The sequence below is a fragment of the Oncorhynchus tshawytscha genome, linkage group LG26 (genome assembly GCF_018296145.1).
Source record: "Oncorhynchus tshawytscha isolate Ot180627B linkage group LG26, Otsh_v2.0, whole genome shotgun sequence".
Classification (NCBI taxonomy): domain Eukaryota; kingdom Metazoa; phylum Chordata; class Actinopteri; order Salmoniformes; family Salmonidae; genus Oncorhynchus; species Oncorhynchus tshawytscha.
This window is the reverse complement of record NC_056454.1, coordinates 13021609-13041001: the sequence shown is the minus strand read 5'-3', so window position 1 is coordinate 13041001 and position 19393 is coordinate 13021609. Positions and strand designations below refer to the sequence as shown.

General features: G+C 40.8%; 1 protein-coding gene across 1 annotated transcript; it reads right to left on the bottom strand.

The window, feature by feature from the left end:
- Nucleotides 1-1171: 1171 nt before the first annotated feature.
- LOC112225188 (TRAF family member-associated NF-kappa-B activator-like) lies at nt 1172-7325 on the bottom strand. The gene is given in 9 exon segments (XM_024388902.2): nt 1172-1649; nt 2787-2892; nt 2894-3188; nt 3763-3881; nt 3968-4041; nt 5025-5134; nt 5404-5515; nt 5856-5997; nt 7164-7325. Coding segments are annotated over 8 exon segments (1107 nt in total). The 5' UTR covers nt 5955-5997; nt 7164-7325; the 3' UTR covers nt 1172-1457.
- Between the last annotated feature and the right edge of the window lie 12068 nt (nt 7326-19393).

Here is a 19393-nt window from a genome sequence, read left to right as displayed (position 1 = left end):
TAGAACCTAAAAGGGTTCTTCAGCTGTCCCCAAAGGAGAACCCTTTGAAGAACCACTTTTGATTCCAGGTAGAACCCTTTTTGGGTTCTATGTGGGACCTTTTCCAGAGGGTTCTATATGGAACCTAAACATGGTTCTACCTGGAACCAAAATGGGTTCTACCTGGAACCAAAAATGGTCCTCCTATGGGGACAGCTGAAGAACCCTTTTAGGTTTTGGGAACCCCTTTGGGAACCCTTTTTTCTAAGCATGTAGGCAAGAGGCTAAAAGTCTCGTGAAAATCGACTGTGTTGCTAACATCTTGTGTATTGGTACACTTTTACTAGCTGGTCAGATATAAGTAAAGACTATAAAATTAAAGAGTATCAAATGTAAAATGTATTCATGTCAACCAACCCATAAAAGGGGAGCAGGGGAGTGCTAAATCACGTTCATGCGTCTATTCATCTGTTAATAAAGTACCACCTATCGTCTGAAGATGTATAAGACTAATATTGTCAAGGATAAAAACATTGATCTACAAATTGCAAGATAATTTGTCATGTAATTGAAGAACTGAACCGGTACCTGATATCATGCGGAGTAACACACAGTTTAATTAACCTGTTTACCTGCACAAATCTGCTTTCAATGACCATATGGTGTTATAAATTATAACATTGTTTCAATTAAATGGAATTATTTCATATTCTGCACTAAGCATACCATGCAGCTGCTACCAATTACAAAAGCTAATTTAGCCTATTAGTATTTATGTATAGCCTACTTTTAATAAAAACGCCTGTGACCAGTATTTCACAAACCAACATGTGCACAGCATAATCATTTAGACAGAAATCATCACTATAAATTGATTTGCAAAACATTATGCTGGCATATGTATCTTGGATTGAAATATTACTATATGCCATAAAATAACCACACATTTTTCTATACTTGTAATTTGCATGACTCTCACATTTCCAGATCCACTTGGAGAATCAAAGTGGATGCTTCTTCAAAGATCTCAGTGAATGTTCCCCTGAAAATACATACAGCATCAATTTGTTACAGCTTTGGGGGACAAATGTAGGCCTACATGTACACACTGCATGTCAATATACTTGCACCATGCATGCCATTCAAATCCTTGTGTATAATCAAAAAACATATTAAATAATGTGTGAAAAACCAAGATTAAATGTTTGCTTTATTGCACTCAGACCGATACTGTACAAAATCATTTAATAAATCAACGTGCAATTTCCAAGTAATATCTTAAGACAAAAACTGTCAAATGTACCATTAACCTCTCTTACAAATTAAATACATGTTTGAGAGTGGATTCAAGTCCCAAAACGCCAGTGTCATGTGACATACAGCAGAGCACGTGTTATTCATGGTGTGGAAACAAAGACATTAATTAACCATGAATCAACCCTAGAGGTGTTGTACTGGGCAGCCAATGTCTGCTAGTGTCAATTGCTGGCTTCACTCTCCCTCTGGCAATGAGTAAAAAGGTGGCTGTTCATGTGCTCTTCGGGCACTACCGCGTTGCAGTAGGTACATATATCAGGGCTGTTGTTGTTCATCTGTTGTTGCTGTTCCGCACTCACGGCCTGCGCTGCTGTTGCTGTAGTAGCGTCGCAAAGCTCAGGGCGCCACAGGGGCTACATGGAAGGACAAACACACCACTTTATACTCTAGAATTCATACACTTAGCATTGCTTACACTCACCCACTTACAGCACGGTAGGTCATGTGCTTGGGTCTTTCACTGAGGAAAGATCTGTTGCTCCGGGGAAATACAAGCAAAGCATTGTCCAACTTGAACCCGCTTTCTCAACATCCATAGTTCCTGCCCACGACTTGTACTATTGTAATGCTGTATATTTGCTACAGTAGGATTGAATAGTTATTAGTTTCTGGCATTCATGGTAAGTTAGATACTGAGAAATCCAACCAATGACATGATCTAATAGCAAAATAAAATCTACCATCAGTGTGGGTGTTCTACCACTCTTTACCATACAACAGCCACACGTCTCAACAAAGGTGTATTTCTTCTGTGTATTTTCTTTTATGTTGTTGTTATTTTTGCCACAGAAGTTGCTAGTGCGCAATGGGACAAGGACATCCCTGCCGGCCAAACCCTCCCCTAACCCGCACAACCAATTGTACGACGCCCCATGGGTCTACCGGTCGTGGCCGGCTGAGACAGAGCCTGGACTCGAACCCAGACTCTCTAGTGGCACAGTTAGTACTGCAATGCAGTGCCTTAGACCACTGTGCCCCTCAGGAGGTCATTCTGTGTATTTTCTAACCAAAAGCATGGTCTTAAATAATAATTCTAAAGAATACTACGTGACAGGTAAAATCAATTTGAAATAAATAAAAAAGCAATACTGCCTCTATCATTCTGCATTCACAACCTCACAGGTGTGAACAGTTGTACTGATACTGGTAATCATAAAATATACATTCCTTTGGTTCCGAGATCAACATAGACTTGTATAACCAACTACAAAACTGAATGGCATGAAAGCATTATCATCTAAAACAATTGGTGTGTTTTATGATCATTTGTAATAACTATGTAAAAAGCATTGTTGTACACATAGGCCTATCATAGCTTATTGTGATGAACAACTTTCAGAGACTTGCCACACTTGTGTCGATGTGTGAGGTTGCCTTGTACTATTTATATGCTTTCTCTCTCCCATTTGTTTGCCAGAAAAAAAAATCAGTAGTTGAATTTCCTAATTTTACCTGCAAATAAAGGAATGAGCATTTCCTGTGAACCTCACCTGCTGGTGTCCACGCACACTCTTGTGTGAGAGCGACACGGAGGGGGAGGGAGGGTGAGAGACAGAGGTAGGATACAGGAATGGGATGGCCAGCTCCATAGACGGTTACCTCTATGACGGCAGGGACAGTGCTGACTGTTGCCCTTGGCAAGGACAGGTCAATGCGTTTTTCCAGAGCGCTGTTCAGGAACTCGTATTCACTGTCTGTGGAGGGGGGGAACTTGATGCTGAGTGTGGTGAGAGAGTCCACTTGGTTCGTGTCCTCTGGGCTGGCACCGCGGGATGCCAGGGACATGGGCGGATGCTGGAGGTCGACCCCTGGCCTCAAGGCTGAAGGGAAGGGCCTCTCCGCCTGCTCCACGGCCACGTCTGTACACTGAATGGGCATGGAGAACTGCTGCTCTGTCGGATGTCAAACACAATGCTTTCATCATACTGTTTCTGTAACATATCGACAGTCACGACAGTTAGATATGAAGTTTTCCCATTGAGTAGCGATTAGTTCAAGTAATGATGAATAATCAAGTAATGAGTAATGTAAAGAACATTTTCACTTTTATTTTCAACAAGTATAAATACACATGGTAAGTATAATATGATTGTAGTTTTTTTCATTCCCATCATTACATAACTAACCAGCGCTACATCACAGCATGTGTCTGTGGAATAATTCAACATATTTATCTGCTCATTCTATTTCCACACAGGTGGAGGTCCATGGTTAAATAGGCCAACAAGGCATTAATGTACGGTTCTGCTTAAGGTGTTGATATCTAATTGTGTATAGGAACAAAGCTAAAGCTGACATACATAATTACTAATATCGTGTTATGACATATCCAAAGCAATTGTAGCTCAACATATTTTCTCTATTGTAATCAAATTAGAGTACATCAGTTCAGGCCTTGGGTTCCTTTGAACAGTGCTGGAATAATAAGCAAATTCCAAATGACTATTGTGCAGACTTTAATATTACCATTTGCCATGTCATTTCCTCTGTAGATTTTTTTCAGGTGATCTTTTTGTCTCTGGGTTAATGTGCGTATCTGCTGGAATTTCCCCCGGAGAGCTTGATACACTTCAAGAACATCTTTACTGAGAGACAAAGAAATGCAAGTAAAATAACTGCTTTTCATTTTTTTTTTTTTATGAAGAAAAGACACACATACTAATGCACATACGTCTCAAAACTGCTGGCTACTGGTGCTGTGTGTGGTGAAGATGACACAATCACAGCAGTTTCCATATTTTCCTTCTGAAAAACAAACACACACGGCATTGAGGACTTACACTGCAGGAAATATCAGCCTTACACTATCCAAATTGAATACTAAAATGGTATTGTTTTCTGCATAATGTGATGATTTCATGAATCTAAATATTAATGTCATAAAAGTCATATACTGTAACAATAATTATGATAATTATACATTCTAACCAAAAAATCATGGGTGACGCCTTGTGATCTCAGTTATTAGGGATTTACTTCTCAACAATAAAGCTGGCGGTTCTATGAAGCTGATGACTATGGGGCGGCAGGCAGCCTAGTGGTTAGAGCGTTGGACTGGTATTCGTAAAGGTTGCGAGATCGAATCCCCGAGCTGACGACGTAAAAATCTGTTGTTCTGCCCCTGAACAAGGCAGTTACCTGTCCCTAGGCTGTCATTGGAAATAAGAATTTGTTCTTAACTGACTTTCCTATTTAAATGAAAAAGAAATGGCCTCAGACCCTGAGGGTTGGTGATGCTATCCTCTAGCGCCACCTGTTGATGAAAGATAGTATGTGCATGTTCATGCTTTTAAAATGATCCCCAATGAAGAGTTTTGATAATATTACAATATTACGAATTCATATTTTTTGAAAACATTGATGTTATCCAGCAATAAATGTATTACAGAAATGCAACCAGATGAATGATGGCCTATGTCACAGGAAGTGGATCTATTGTATTGTACATTGAGCTCTGATACAGCTATCAGGGTTTGAAGATACAGAACAGTATCTACAAGCAAATGTATGATTTATGAACAATAACGTCTGTGTGTGTGTATGTGTGAGAGAAGATATTGAGATTTTTTTTTTTGAGATTTGAGAGAAAAATGTTACGAGGCAGCCAATGGGGATGTCATGTTTGCACCCCAACACGTCCTTGCATCTACATCCTATTTGTAAACATAAATAAACCAGATCTAACTCTAATCTCATGTGGATTGTTTGATTATGTTAAACATATCTACCAAGTAATGAATCTTCCTCAAGGAGCTTCCTGGGTTGTCAAAGAGATGTTTGGAAGGAGACAAGGTTTCTTCTTCCTGTTTTCTAGGTGCAGCCTCACCTATGACCTCTCCTAAGAATCAAATAAGAGAGGAAATATAACATAACCTAACTACTTAGTCAACGCAGAAAATCTAATTTGCAATGTCCTGAAACAACAATAATATTTATTACAGCACAATTGATCTCCCGGGGAATAGACAATGCAACGGTATGCCTGGATGTTCCCAATGTAGGCATCTCGTTTCTTTCACTGGAGATGAACTGTGACGTATAGAATATGTCAGAAAATGTCATCATGCAAACAATTCTATCAAGAAAACAACTATGCTTGTCACTTACCTGAGGGTTGCTTAGTTGCTGATATCAACTGAGCTTTGAGTTTCGAAATCAACTGCTGCTGGTCTTCTATCTGTTTCTGAAGTTTCTGAGTGTGCCGTTCATAATTTACATTCTGCAAATGTAAAACTTCCGTTACATATGAATCGTGAACGGCATCACTTACTGGTAGCTAGCCTTTTGTATCCTTTATAGTTCGTTACTATGTAATGATCATGTATTGCATTATATCGAAGCACTGTATGGAAAGCTATACCACATCTCACTGGACAGTTCAAGTCTCATAAGTGAATTAGAAGAGTTGGGGCCGGATTCCCAGACCCAGATTAAGTCTAGTCCTGGAATAAAATGTATATTCAGTGGAGACTATCCATTAAAATACATTTAGAGTCCAGGACTAGGCTTTCCGGGAAACTGACCGTTTGTATTTTATCACTGTGCATAAGGTATAATACCATCTGCTGTAGTTCCTTTTTGGCGCTGTCTCTCTCGATAGAGGCCTGGCGGTAAGCTTCATAGGCCTTGTTGAGCTGATCTCCAATATTCCTCTCCATGCTGTGTGCTCCACAATCATCACTGACACAGCAGTCATGGGGCCTGGCGCAACATATCACACAACCTAAGTTTAGGGGCACAATACAGCATTAAAGCACACCATCACATCATTTACTGTAAGAAGGTCCTATGAATCACATAACTTGGACAAACACCTGAATAAAACGGAAAGTACTTCTCTTTATCACCTGTCCTTGCTCATTTTAGAAACTCAAAAGATCAACATTTCTGGTTGATTATACAAGTGTCCTCAGTAAAAACAGCTTCTTAATGAAAACAAACAAACATCCAAAATATGTACAGAAAAGAAACTGTTGGGAATAAAAAACATAAACTGATTAAATCAATTGACACTGATGCGAAATTGAATATTAGTCTTCTTTTTTTTTAACAAGTACAGTGCTGTGTACCAATACATGAATTTACATTATTGAATGCCATGGTTTGTTACTAGTCAATTAATCTTTGGTCATTCGTGAGAAATGCCTGCAATCACTGTAATAAACAAATGTGTGGAAAATATGAGATATTCATTGTGCACTGAGAAGATGTTAATAGATTTAATTAATTATAATGGCATATATTTTGGGTAAACACACCTCAATGTGGTTACGCATTATTAATGATAGGCTATTTGTTTTTGTTCATTAGCTATCTCTTCTTTCAAAAACGTTGTATTATGCCACGATCAATACATTAAGCTACTAAGATGATAAAGTCAACAGCCAATGACCTAAAATGGGAAGCTATGACAGATCTAATACTTTTAAAAGCCGTTGTTTTTCTGGGTGTCCTGAATATATTATTTTCAGACTTATGATAGTGAACTGAGCATGGTACTACTCTGATATGATTGGTTACATCATTTGAACACACAGCTAATCCAATTCTCCATCTAGTAATTTATTTTAATAAACACCCGTTTAAGACAGCACAATAGTAGTCACTGTATGTAACTGATTGCATACCAAAGTGCATGATACTACGAAGACATATACTAGCCTGAAGCAACCTAATAGTCATACATTGTAGCACGAACTGGCCACACATCATATAACGTCGACCTTCATTGGCGAGTGTACAAACCGGTCCGGTACAGTATCGAGCAGTGTCAATAGTTGAATAGTTGAGTACGTTTAATACCTAACCAGACACTCGTTGAGCTCGCCTCGACTTTCGTATCTGACTGTATAACTGCAGTAGCTTACCTTCATTCGAATATGTCCAAATTATTGTTTTGATACTTCGACAAGTTCTTATTCTTCAGGTGGCCTACATTTACTACGTGCGGGAGTGGTGTGTTTCGTACAAATGTTCATTGTACATGCATTATAACGCTTGGGGAACTTCCCTCGGGGAATCCCCGCGCCTAGTAGACTTCCGCCTTGCTTGACTGACCAATCATCTTTGAGGTAGTGAGTTCTTGCTGGGTGCTTGGCAAGTTGAGGGTTCTTCTTGCTGCCTACACGTCTGCAACGTTGTGCATGTAAAAAGTAGTCAGATAAAACAAAGTGTCAGAAATGTATATGTTGATTTTTTTTGTCATCTTCTCTGATTTCTCTGTTTTCTCACACTGTTGAACTTAGCTAAATTCAGCAGAAACCAACATTTCAGCCTCATTAGTGTAAAAGGTGTTTTGCTTAAATTGTGACCACTTGGTCTCTGATAGATAACATGTATAGTAAAATATTAAAATAGACATGTTGCTCTTTGCAAAAAAGAAGTATCACTAGCTGAGATATTCATATGACCATATCACTAAGCACTATTGATTTAGTAAACTTTATAGTGTTATTTTTAATGATTCAGACAGAAAGGTGGGGGCATGTCACTGTGTACTGCAGCCTACAGCAAATAATCTGCTTTCATTGCATAAACATAGTACAAAAATATATCAGCATCCAGCTGTAGGCCTTTTTTTCCCCCACAATATGCAATTACACATTTATTAACATGTATTAATGCAATCATAACTCATGAGTATGTTTCACACATTCATTCACTAAGTTCATTTGTGCATAACTGCAAAAGGAAAATGGGACAGTGCCAAGTCCAATAGTGACCAACAGAGGGCAGCTAGTTGCCTTCAAATACATTCTGTATTGAAGAATAATATATCTCACCATGGTCATCTTTATTAAGGGATTTCCTTAAGTCACTGTCAAAACAGTAAAAAAAAATGTCCCTCTGTGAGACAGTCCAGTGGCCAAGAGAGATCGCAGGAAGGCGCTGAACAACAGTCTTTCAGGTGAAGTCGTGTTTTTTATATACAGCAATGTGTAGAGGTAGGCAGTCGACTTGATATGAATGGATCCAAAAAAATAATAAAAGCTCAAATACAAACTGTCTAACAAACACTATTCACATTTATAACTACAGCTATTTACTATAGGCTAATGACTCTCATTACAGCCATCTCGTAGGCTAGTGACGGACAGGCAGGTATCAATCAATCAGCAGTCTACCCCATTCCTCCAGGCCCGAAATTCTTAAACAGACTGGCATAAATACCAGTTGGCAACCAACCTTTCTTCCTTGATTGGGTCATTCCAACTCCCTTCCCTGGCTCCAAAATTGGCGTCTCCAAACTGGGTATAAATGGACACCCTCGTTCCTCTTTTACTGTTATGTTATTACCGTATGTTGCCTCAGGATCTCACGGTTTGACTTTAGTGTTGAAGTTTGCCCAGGGAGGGGATAAACGTCAAGTTAAGTTTAGGCATTAAATCTGAATGGTTTAGGTAAGGGTTAAAGTTAAGGTTTGGGATAGAGTAAAAAACTTGCACTCACAAACTTTTGTACAGTATAATTTCAGCCAGTAGTTTTGAAAGTGGTGCTCACGAGCCCAAATGGGTCCCCAATTGTCGTGTACTACGTCATCCAATTGTGTACTACGTCATGCATTTCATGTGATATATTACGAATTTTGCAATTTGAAGGATATCATACTAATTTTGCAATTCGTGTGATATGTTATAAATCCAATTCATGCAATATGTTACAAATTTGTTGTGCTTAAGATCCCGTAGTGCATCTTTAAGGTTACAATTCTAAGAAGATGGGGTATTCTCTATATGACAACACATTTTTCAAAACATTTCAGTCCCTCCTCCTCAAATCAAGAGTAGGCCTACACATATGCCTGTTGGCAGGGGAAGAAGAGAAACCTAATAAATTCAGCTAAGGCACTTTGACAAAGATACCAAAAAATATATTAAAGTGTGAACCTCCATAGGGTTGAATGGCTTGTGTCCCTCTGAGTATAAACAGTGTGTGTGTGGAACATTTTGTCTCAGAGACTCATACTAAAGGAAGGAATGTGCTAGGTCAGTTACAACAGTGCTTGCTCTACATGCTTCAACCTTAGCCACATGGATGTTTGGAGATATCTCTTTGAATACTTGGCATTCTTGTCAGCCTTGTCTGAGTGAGCCTCACACCTCTGTTTGCTGCCATAGCATTAATGGCCAGAGGGGGAAGATGCTGAGGCTCTGATTGACACATTAATTTTACCCCTGTGAAAAGAGGGGTGGGGCCTACTCATTTTGTTTGCACTCTAACAATTAAAGCATGTGTTTGGCTATACAATAGGGGACTTGTACATTGAGTGGAAACACAACCTACACTCTAAAAATTAGGGCTCAAATCACATTTTTCTAATCAAATCAAATATTATTTGTCACACACAGAATACAACAGGTGTAGACCTTACATTGAAATGCTTACTTACAAGCCCTTAACCAACAATTGAGGTAATATCTACATGTAGGTAGAGGTAAAGTGACTATGCATGGATAATACACAGAGAGTAGCAGCAGCGTAAAATGAGTGATGGGGTGGGGAAGTGTGCAAATAGTCCGGGTAGCCATTTGATTAACTGTTCAAGGGACTTATGGCTTGGGGGTAGAATCTGTTAATAGGGATAGCCTCCTTTTTTTCAATATTCGACGAACTGACATACCCAAATCTAACTGCCTGTAGCTCAGGCCCCGAAGCAAGCATTTGCGTATTCTTGGAACCACTTGAAAGGAAACACTTTGAAGTTTGTGGAAATGTGACTTGAATGTAGGAGAATATAACACAATCGTTCTGGTAGATGAAAATACAAAGACAAAACCAACCAGGGTTTTTTTTACCAACATCTTTGAAATGCAAGAGAAAGATCACTGTTATAGCAATCACTCTGGTTTTAATTCGAATAATGTCCACAAGATGACAGCAGTGTATGTGCAAAGTTTAAGATTGATAACTTGAAGTATGACTGAACCTCATGACTTTTAGTGTGAAGTCCCCAGGCACATTTGGTCAAATCGTGAAGGAGACATTCGCATTCATATTCCATTTTTCTGCAAGAATATCGTCAAATCTGTATACTTGGACTTTGATTTAGCTTTCCAAGTATTAGTAGCCATATTATAAGTTCAACATTTGCAAACAACCAGTTATCATAACTTCATAACTCTGAATATCTTTATACTTTTTGTCCAAAATGAAAAGGCATGCTGTCGTACAAGGTTAGAAGCTACATTTTACGACATATACATACTGGATACTCCCGTAATGCCCAGCTCATTGGCTATCTAGCTAGCTTTGTTTGACCCCGATTGGTGCTTATTTGACAAAGATACAGCTGTTCAAGTGATGGCCGCCCGCCATGAAGGCGTCGCTCTCTGACCAAATATGGTGTCCTGTAGGATATACTACACCCCTAATGAAATAGTGAAGTCTTGTTACCTTCTAGGATCTCTGCGGAATAGATACAAATGTGATTTGACTCGTTGAAACAACGTTTAGGGTGAGATTTTCACAGATTCCTTTCTTTGTAAATTGAACGAGTGGAAATACAAAATCGACCGTGCATGCTATATGGACCTTTTTAGGATATGAAAAATGATTTTATCTAACAAAACAACACTTCATGTTATCTCTGGGACCCTTTGGATGATAAATCAGAGCAAGATTTCAGAATGTAAGTACACATTTCACCTTCAGAGGTGAATTTATCAAACCTATCGCGGGGAAAAAACTGTTTTGTTGTTAGGATCTCTCCTCAAACAATAGCATGGCATTTGTTTCTACTGTAAATTGGACAGTGCAGTTATATTAACACGATTTTAAGCTCTCAGCCGATATAAGACACATATATGTACCGACATTTGTTGTTTCTCTAAAATCTGCGATCTTGTTGTTACCTGCCCTTTACCACCTGGTGGGCGGCCCGTCATGAAGTCCAGGATCCAGTTGCAGAGGGAGGTGTTTAGTCCCAGGGTTCTTAGCTTAGTGTTGAGCTTTGAGGGCACTATGGTGTTGAACGCTAAGCTGTAGTCAATGAATAGTATTCTCACGTAGGTGTTCCTTTTGTCCAGGTGGGAAAGGGCAGCATGGAGTGCAACAGAGATTGTATCATCTGTGGATCTGTTGCAGCAGTGTGCAAATTGGAGTGGGTCTAGGGTTTCTGGGATAATGGTGTTGATGTGAGCCATGACCAGCCTTTCACAACACTTCATGGCTACAGACATGAGTGCTACGGGAGGATAGTCATTTAAGCAGGTTACCTTGGTGTTCTTGGGCACAAGGGACTATGGTGGTCTGCTTGAAACATGTTGCTATTACAGACTCGGGACAGGCTGAAAATGTCAGTGAAGACACTTGCCAGTTGGTCAGCGCATGCTCGGAGTACACAAATATTGACCTGTTTAAAGGTCTTACTCACATCGGCTATGGAGAGCGCAATCACACAGTCATCAGCCCTGCCACATTCGACGAGCGTCGGAGCCGGTGTAGTACGATTCAATCTTAGACCTGTATTGAAGCTTTGCCTTTTTGATGGGTCGTCGGAGGGCACAGCAGAATTTCTTATCAGCATCCAGTTTAGAGCCACTAGGAGCACCGCGTCTGGATGAGCATTTTCCTGTTTACTTATGACCCTATACAGCTCGTTGAGTGCCGTCTTAGTGCCAGCATCGGTTTGTGGTGGTAAATAGACAGCTATGAAAAATATAGATGAAAACTCTCTTGGTAAATAGTGTGGTCTACAGCTTATCATGAGATACTCTACCTCAGGTGAGCAAAACCTTAATATTAGATTTCATGCACCTGCTATTATTTACAAATAGACACAGACCGCCACCCCTTGTCGTACAGGAGGAAGCTTTTCTATATTGCAGACGGACCGAAAACCCTGCCAGCTGCATGTTATCCTTGTCGTCATTCAGCCACAACTCTGTGAAACATAAGGTATTACAGTTTTTAATGTCCCGTTGGTAAGATATCCTAGATCGGAGCTCATCCATTTTGTTATCCAATGATTACACATTGGTTAATAGGACTGATTGTAGAGGGGGTTTACTCACTTGCCTACAAATTCTCAGAAGGCACCCCGACCTCCTCCCCCTTTTTCTCTGTTTTTTCTTCATGTAAATGATGGAGATTTGGGCCCGTTCACGAGAAAGCAGTATATCCTTTGCGTTGGACTCGTTAAAGAAAGATTGCAAAGTGGAGAAGGTACGGTGGGATTCGAAATGGTCAGTGATCTGATTGTTAACTTGGCTTTCGAAGACTTTAGAGAGGCAGGGTAGGATAGATATAGGTCTGTAACAGTTTGGGTCTAGAGTGTCTCCCCCTTTGAAGTGGGGGATGACAGTGGCAGCTTTCCAGTGGCAGTGATCGCTGAGACCCTGGTTTTATTTATTTTATTTTACCTTCATCTAACTAGGCAAGTCAGTTAAGAACAAATTCTTATTTTCAATGACAGCCTAGGAACAGTGGCTGTTCAGGGGCAGAACGACAGATTTGTACCTTTTCAGCTCGGGGATTTGAACTTGCAACCTTCTAGGTTACTAGTCCAACACTCTAACCACTAGGCTACCCTGCCTCCCCAGGGTGGTGTCTACCCTGCCCCAGGGTGGCAGGGTAGACAGCAGAGGTATATTTAGAGGGCAGGTTGGTCAGGAGGATATCTACGAGGGTGCCCGTGTTTACGGATTTAGGGTTGTACCTGGTAGGTTCCTTGATAATTTGTGTGAGATTGAGGGCATCTAACTTAGATTGTAGGACGGCCGGGGTGTTAAGCATATCCCAGTTTAGGTCACCTAACAGTACGAACTCTGAAGATAAAGGGGGTGCAATTAATTAACTTATGGTGTCTAGGGCACAGCTGGGGGCTGAGGGGGGTCTATAACAAGCGGCAACAGTGAGAGACTTGTTTCTGGAAAGGTGGATTTTTAAAAGTAGAAGCTTAAACTGTTTGGGCACAGACCTGGATAGTATGACAGAACTCTGCAGGCTATCTCTGCAGTAGATTGCAACTCCACCCCCTTTGGCAGTTATATCTTGGCGGAAAATGTTGTAATTGGGGATGGACATTTCAGAATGTCTGGTGGCCTTCAGACACAGCTAGGACATCAGGGTTAAAAAAAATAAAACAAACTTAGGGAAGAGGCTTCTGGTGTTAACATGCATGAAACCAAGGCTTTTACAGTTACAGAAGGCAACAAAAGATAGCTCCTGGGGAATAGGAGTGGAACTGGGGGCTACAGGGACTGGGTTAACCTCTACATCACCAGTGGAACAGAGGAGGAGTAGGATAAGGGTACGGCTAAAGGCTATAAGAACTGGTCGTCTAGTGCGTTGGGGACAGAGAATAAAAGGAGCAAATTTCTGGCCGTGGTAGAATAGATTCAGGGCATAATGTACAGATAAAGGTAGGGTAGGTTGTGAGCACAGTGTATGTAAACCTAGGCGTTGAGTAACGATGAGAGAGGTTTCGTCTCTGGAGGCACCAGTTAAGCTAGGTGAGTCCTCCGCATGTGTGTTGGGTGGGACAAAAGAGCAATCTAAGGCATTTTGAGTGGGACTGATGGCTCTACAGTGAAATAAAACAATAAGAACTAGCCAAGACAGCAGTAGACAAGGCATATTGGCATTAGAGAGAGGCATAGAGCAAAGACAGGTGTTGAACAGGAGAGCTAAAACAACAATGGGTAAATGGCAATGAATGGGCAGAGTGGGTTAGTTAGGTACATACAGGATCTGAGTTCGAGGCTGGGGCCGACAGGTAAACAAAATGAGGTACTGTGTTATTGAAACAGTCCAGGGGGCATCAGCTGTGTAGCCGAGTGATCATAGGGTCAAAAGAACAGCAATAGGTGAGTCAGGGTGCCGTTCTGTAGTCACTACTATGCTAGGCGAGCAGGGGACACAGCTATCAGAAAAGGTAGCGGGCCGGGGCTAGTAAATGGTTCTTTGGAGACATTGTGACAGAATAGCCTGTTGAAACCCCCTCGGTCGGACGGTTAGGTCGGTAGACCAGTCGGGATGGATCGGCGGGGCTCCGTGTCAGCAGTAAAAGGGTCCAGGCCAATTGGAAAAATAGGTATTGTAGCCCAGGAATTGGCTGAAAGACATCTTTGGCTAGCCGGGAGATGTGCCATGCTCGAGGCTAGCTCCAGGCTAACTGGTGCTTGCTTCAAGACAGAGAAGTTAGCCAGGAGTAGCCACTCAGATAGCAGCTAGCTAGCTGTGATGATCTGGTGTAAAGGTTCAGAGCTTGCGGTAGGAATCTGGAAATGTGGTAGAGAAAAAGCAGTCCGATATGCTCGCGCTGTGCAGACTGGCAGGAATTGACCGGGCAGAGGCTGGCTGATGTCCAAGTAAACGGTGATGACCGCAAAGCAGTGGCTAACTGACTACTAGCTAGTTAGCTGGCTAGCTCTGATGGGGGTTCCGGTTCTAAAATGTAAAAAATAGCAGATCCGTACCACATTGGGTGAGGCGGGTTGGAGGACAGTATGTTCAGTCCGTAGATGGAAAATGAGATTAAAAACATAAAAATATATACGAAATATATATGAAGAAAACAATGTATACATGGGACGGGACAGGACTTGACAAATAGACGTCCTACTGCTACGCCATCTTTGAAAGTTGTTTATGATGATACCATCTATCTTTTCATACTTGTGAAAATCTTAATAAAACAGAAAATGGATACAATTCAATGGATATCAATCAACAAAGAGGTAAGAAGATGTAGGCTATAAGAACATGTTGAAGGCTAGCTGTATTGGGTGCAAATGACTGAACTGCTCACTTTTGTGTCTATGTCTGCAGGTATACAAAGGTATGTCAATTGGTATTGGTATGTTATGCAGAGCACATTTACCATCCTCCCTTAATGAACTTCTTCAATTAATATCCCACAGTCCTCTACATTATGAACAAGGTATGTGTATGATAACCACAGTTTTTTAAAATTCACATTTACAACAAACCAAGTTATGAATACTGTCATGTATGAATACTGTAATGTTTTGTTAATCATCTGTATAATTACAATTTGTTTGGATTCACAGACTTCACCCTCCCTACACCTCTGATGAATATAACAGGAAACCTGTTCGATCACCATGCACTGCAAAATCATTCTGGCTATGGATACGGAGAACATCAACACATTAATATCAACAAGCCCTTGGACTGGGAGTATACCTCATATTTCGATTTATTTATTCTGCTTTGCCACTAAAATCATAATAAACACTGGCAACTAAAATATTGTGATATTGTTATGCATATTATTATTATTGACTGGAACAGATTGAAAAAATCACTGAAGCTGGAGTCTTATATCTCCCTCTCTACCTTTAAGCATCAGCTGTCAGAGCAGCTTACCGATCACTGTACCTGTACACAGCCCATCTGTAAATATCACAACCAATTACCTCATCCCCATATTGTCATTTTTTTGTTGTTGCTCTTTTGCACCCCAGCATCTCTACTTGCACATCATCATCTGCACATCTATCACTCCAGTGTTAATGCTAAATTGTAATTATTTTGCCACTATGGCCTATTTATTGCCTTTCCTCCATAATCTTACTACATTTGCACACACTGTACATAGATTTTTCTATTGTGTTATTGACTGTACGTTTGTTTATCCCATGTGTAACTCTGTGTTGTTGTTTTTGTCGCACTGCTTTGCTTGGCCAGGTCACAGTTGTAAATGAGAACTTGTTCTCAACTAGCCTACCTGGTTAAATAAAGGTGAAATAAAATAAATAAGTACAAAAAATAAACAAATTGTACGCCGCCCTATGGGACTCCCAATCATGGCCGTATGTGATACAGCCTGGATTCAAACCAGGGACTGTAGTGACACCTCTTGCACTAAGATGCAGTACCCTTGACCACTACGCCACTTGGGAGCCTGAATGTTCTATATCCTCAGTCTGTGGTAAAGCTCAGCATGTATCTGCTGCTGGTCTTTGTGGCCCCCAGCCTGGCACAGTGACTCTTTCTCCGCAGACTATATCCAGGGATCACCCTCTTGGGAGCCCTGCTTTGTAGTTGTCATCCATGACCCTCTGAGACATTCCAACCCCGACCTCTTCACCTGGTGTGGATGATTTACACATCCAGATAGGCCACAACAACCACAATTCAGATTACACCTCTGATGTTTCCTGTCTCGAGGGGACTATACGGCAGTAGGGTTGTGACTCTCCTCCACAACTCACAGACCATAAGGCTAGTGGGTACAGTCCAGTACATTACTGGGGCCAAGCTTCCCGCCATCCAGGACCTCTATACCAGGAGGTGTCAGAGGAAGGCCCTAAAAAGGGTCAAAGACTCCAGCCACCCTAGTAATAGACTGTTCTCTCTGCTACCACACGGCAAGCGGTACCGGAGTCCAAAAGGCTTCTTAACAGCTTCTACCCCCAAGCCATAAAACTCCTGAACAGCTAATCAAATAGCTACCCAGACTATTTGCATTGCCCACCCCCGCTTTTACGCTGCTGCTACTCTGTTTATTATCTATGCATAGTCACTTTAACTCTCCCTACATGTACATATTACCTCAATTACCTCGACTAACCTGTTCCCCTGCACATTGACTCTGTACCGAGTTCCCTCTGTATATAGCCTCGCTATTGTTATTTTTCTGCTGCTCTTTAAATACATTTTTTACTTATCTATTTTTTACTTAACACTTATATTTCTTAAAACTGCATTGTTGGTTAAGGGCTTGTAAGTAAGCATTTCACTGTAAGGTTGTACCTGTTGTATTCGGTGCATGTGACAAATAACATTTTTTTATATTTTGAATGCTAGACTTGAAAGAAGTATAGGTACGCCTATCATCAATATTCCTTCTGGTTTCTGTATGCATACAGAATTTCTTTATACTCCCAAGTTAACTAGATGTAAACCAATTCTGACAGATGCCATGTGCTGCCCCTTCCCCCAGCATATTAGTGTCAACTTGACACCTCAAAAAAGCAAATTTTCCATTTAAATGTCTCTGCTATCATAAACCAAGCATGTTCTGTAACACAATCCTTGTCACCTTTTTCTAGATAGATCCGACCCACTTGGTTAGGTCTGAACACAGTCAGGGGAAGCAGGAATCTGATTTGCTGCTTTCCTTCTTGCATTTGCACACATTTTTATGAGATCAAAGGAAAACTGACAGTCATTGGCTTCAAGTCAGCGCAGTCCACTTTTCCACAGAATCTCAATGACTATTCAAACTCAAAAGTAATTAAAGGTGTCATACATACTAAGTTCAAAATATATTGGAAGTGTTCACTAAATGTTCAATAAAAAACTCTTTGACCCAGCAATACGCATCATAAAGTGTGCAGAGAAGAAATGCAATGCAGTCAAAAGAAGAATTTCTAAAACCGCTTGTCTTGTAACGCTCTGCCATGAAGCCTTCAGTGATATAGAAAGAAGGACCCCATACATTTTTGTGTAAAAGTCTACGGGGAAAAGGAGGTCTCTAAAGAGGTTCTCTAAAAGAGTCACTAAAGGGGGGTCTTTAAATAGGGTCTCTAAATAGGGTCTCTAAAGGAGGTCTCTAAATAGGGTCTCTAAAGGGGTCTCTTAACTCAATCATAAGACGTCAGCTGGTGAGGTCAAATAAGGTTCGTAATTGCCCTAGTTCTCCTGGCCATTAGGTCATGCGGTATCCTGTGACAAGATTATAGTATATATGTCAAATGTTCAACGTTGGCAATATCCTTTGACTTTAATTAAAGGGCACTGAGTGTATGCCACAGTAGATTCCCTAACTGTCTACTTAGCAAAATGACTCCTCTGAAACATTTAAATGGCTGGGCCCCATCTGAATTAAAACACTGATGGCACAATCCGTCAATTGAATTTCTGCTACAGATGTAATGGCACTTATAAACATTTTATTGATTGTTTGTAACAGGTTGTAGTATAGAGGCTATTCATTCAATCTCCATTGCCAGTCCTTAAATGAATGCAAGCAAAGGCGTGGGTGGATGTCTTCTTCTGGTTTGCCAATTCCAGACAAGGAACTCCAGATATTTTTATTGCACGATGTTCTTTACACGAGTGAGTCTTGAATGACAACCCTGAAAGGGACACTCCACTTCTAGTCGAGATGGGGTCTGTCCTGTTGGATGCACAGCCCTCTGGAGCCGGACCTAAGCAAGCCAGTAAATCTTGTCCCATCTGATGGTTTACCCCATGTCTTCGATGCTAGCAAAATAAACAAACTGCTGTAGGTCTGCAGAAACGTGAGATCAGGCTGAGGGCAGAGCAGAGAGAGAAAAAGCTCAAGCATGCCGGGGGGGGGGGAAGAGGAATGCTGAGAGAAATCTCACAGATCAAATTTCAGGAACCTGGCGAACAAGAAACTAAGAAGCAATCCTGAAATGAAACTCTAAAGTCAAATGAAATCCACAAGGGTTTGGAGGTCGCAGAAAATGTTATACTACATTTAGGCTTTTTAGTCAATTATTTGTGTAAAAATGTTCAATTCTGGAAAACAGACCCCCAACTCAAATATGTTTTGGTTGGTCCAACAGTAGAGTGATTACGTTATAAGTCGGTATCCGTCGTGTGGGAGATATTGTGAGTGGGGTATGGGGCTATTTTTCACCTGTACACATTTTTCCCTGACCCCTGTAGTGAATTATTCAGTTTGATAAATGAGCATGTCATCTATGTACATCTGGAAGTGAGTAGCAGGACACATAGACAGCAGATAATAAATGGACAATGAAGGGAGCACCAAGACAACCAGTGACCCGTAACAGACCCTCCTGAGCCTTTAAAATGTAACGGATAAACCAAGTCCATGGTCATGCCATTGCTTACAGAGCTCCGGTTAGATGGCAATGGTGAAGAACAATGAACACGGATAATTGTTTGGAACAAACGTGCCGTGTGCTTGTTATTTCCCCATCTTGGTTTGAAGCACAGTGCAAATCTTCTGATGGTTGATTTTAAGGAGGACTACTTTTTGTACTTGACAGAAAAGAGTCATAACCACTACTACAATATACTGTAGTAGTGTTATGTAGTAGTGGCCCAAAACCAGTCACTGCCGCAAACCTGTGGAAGGTTAGTTTGGCTCCATGTGGCTCTAGCTTGCTCTAATTACTACAGGATCAAAGGA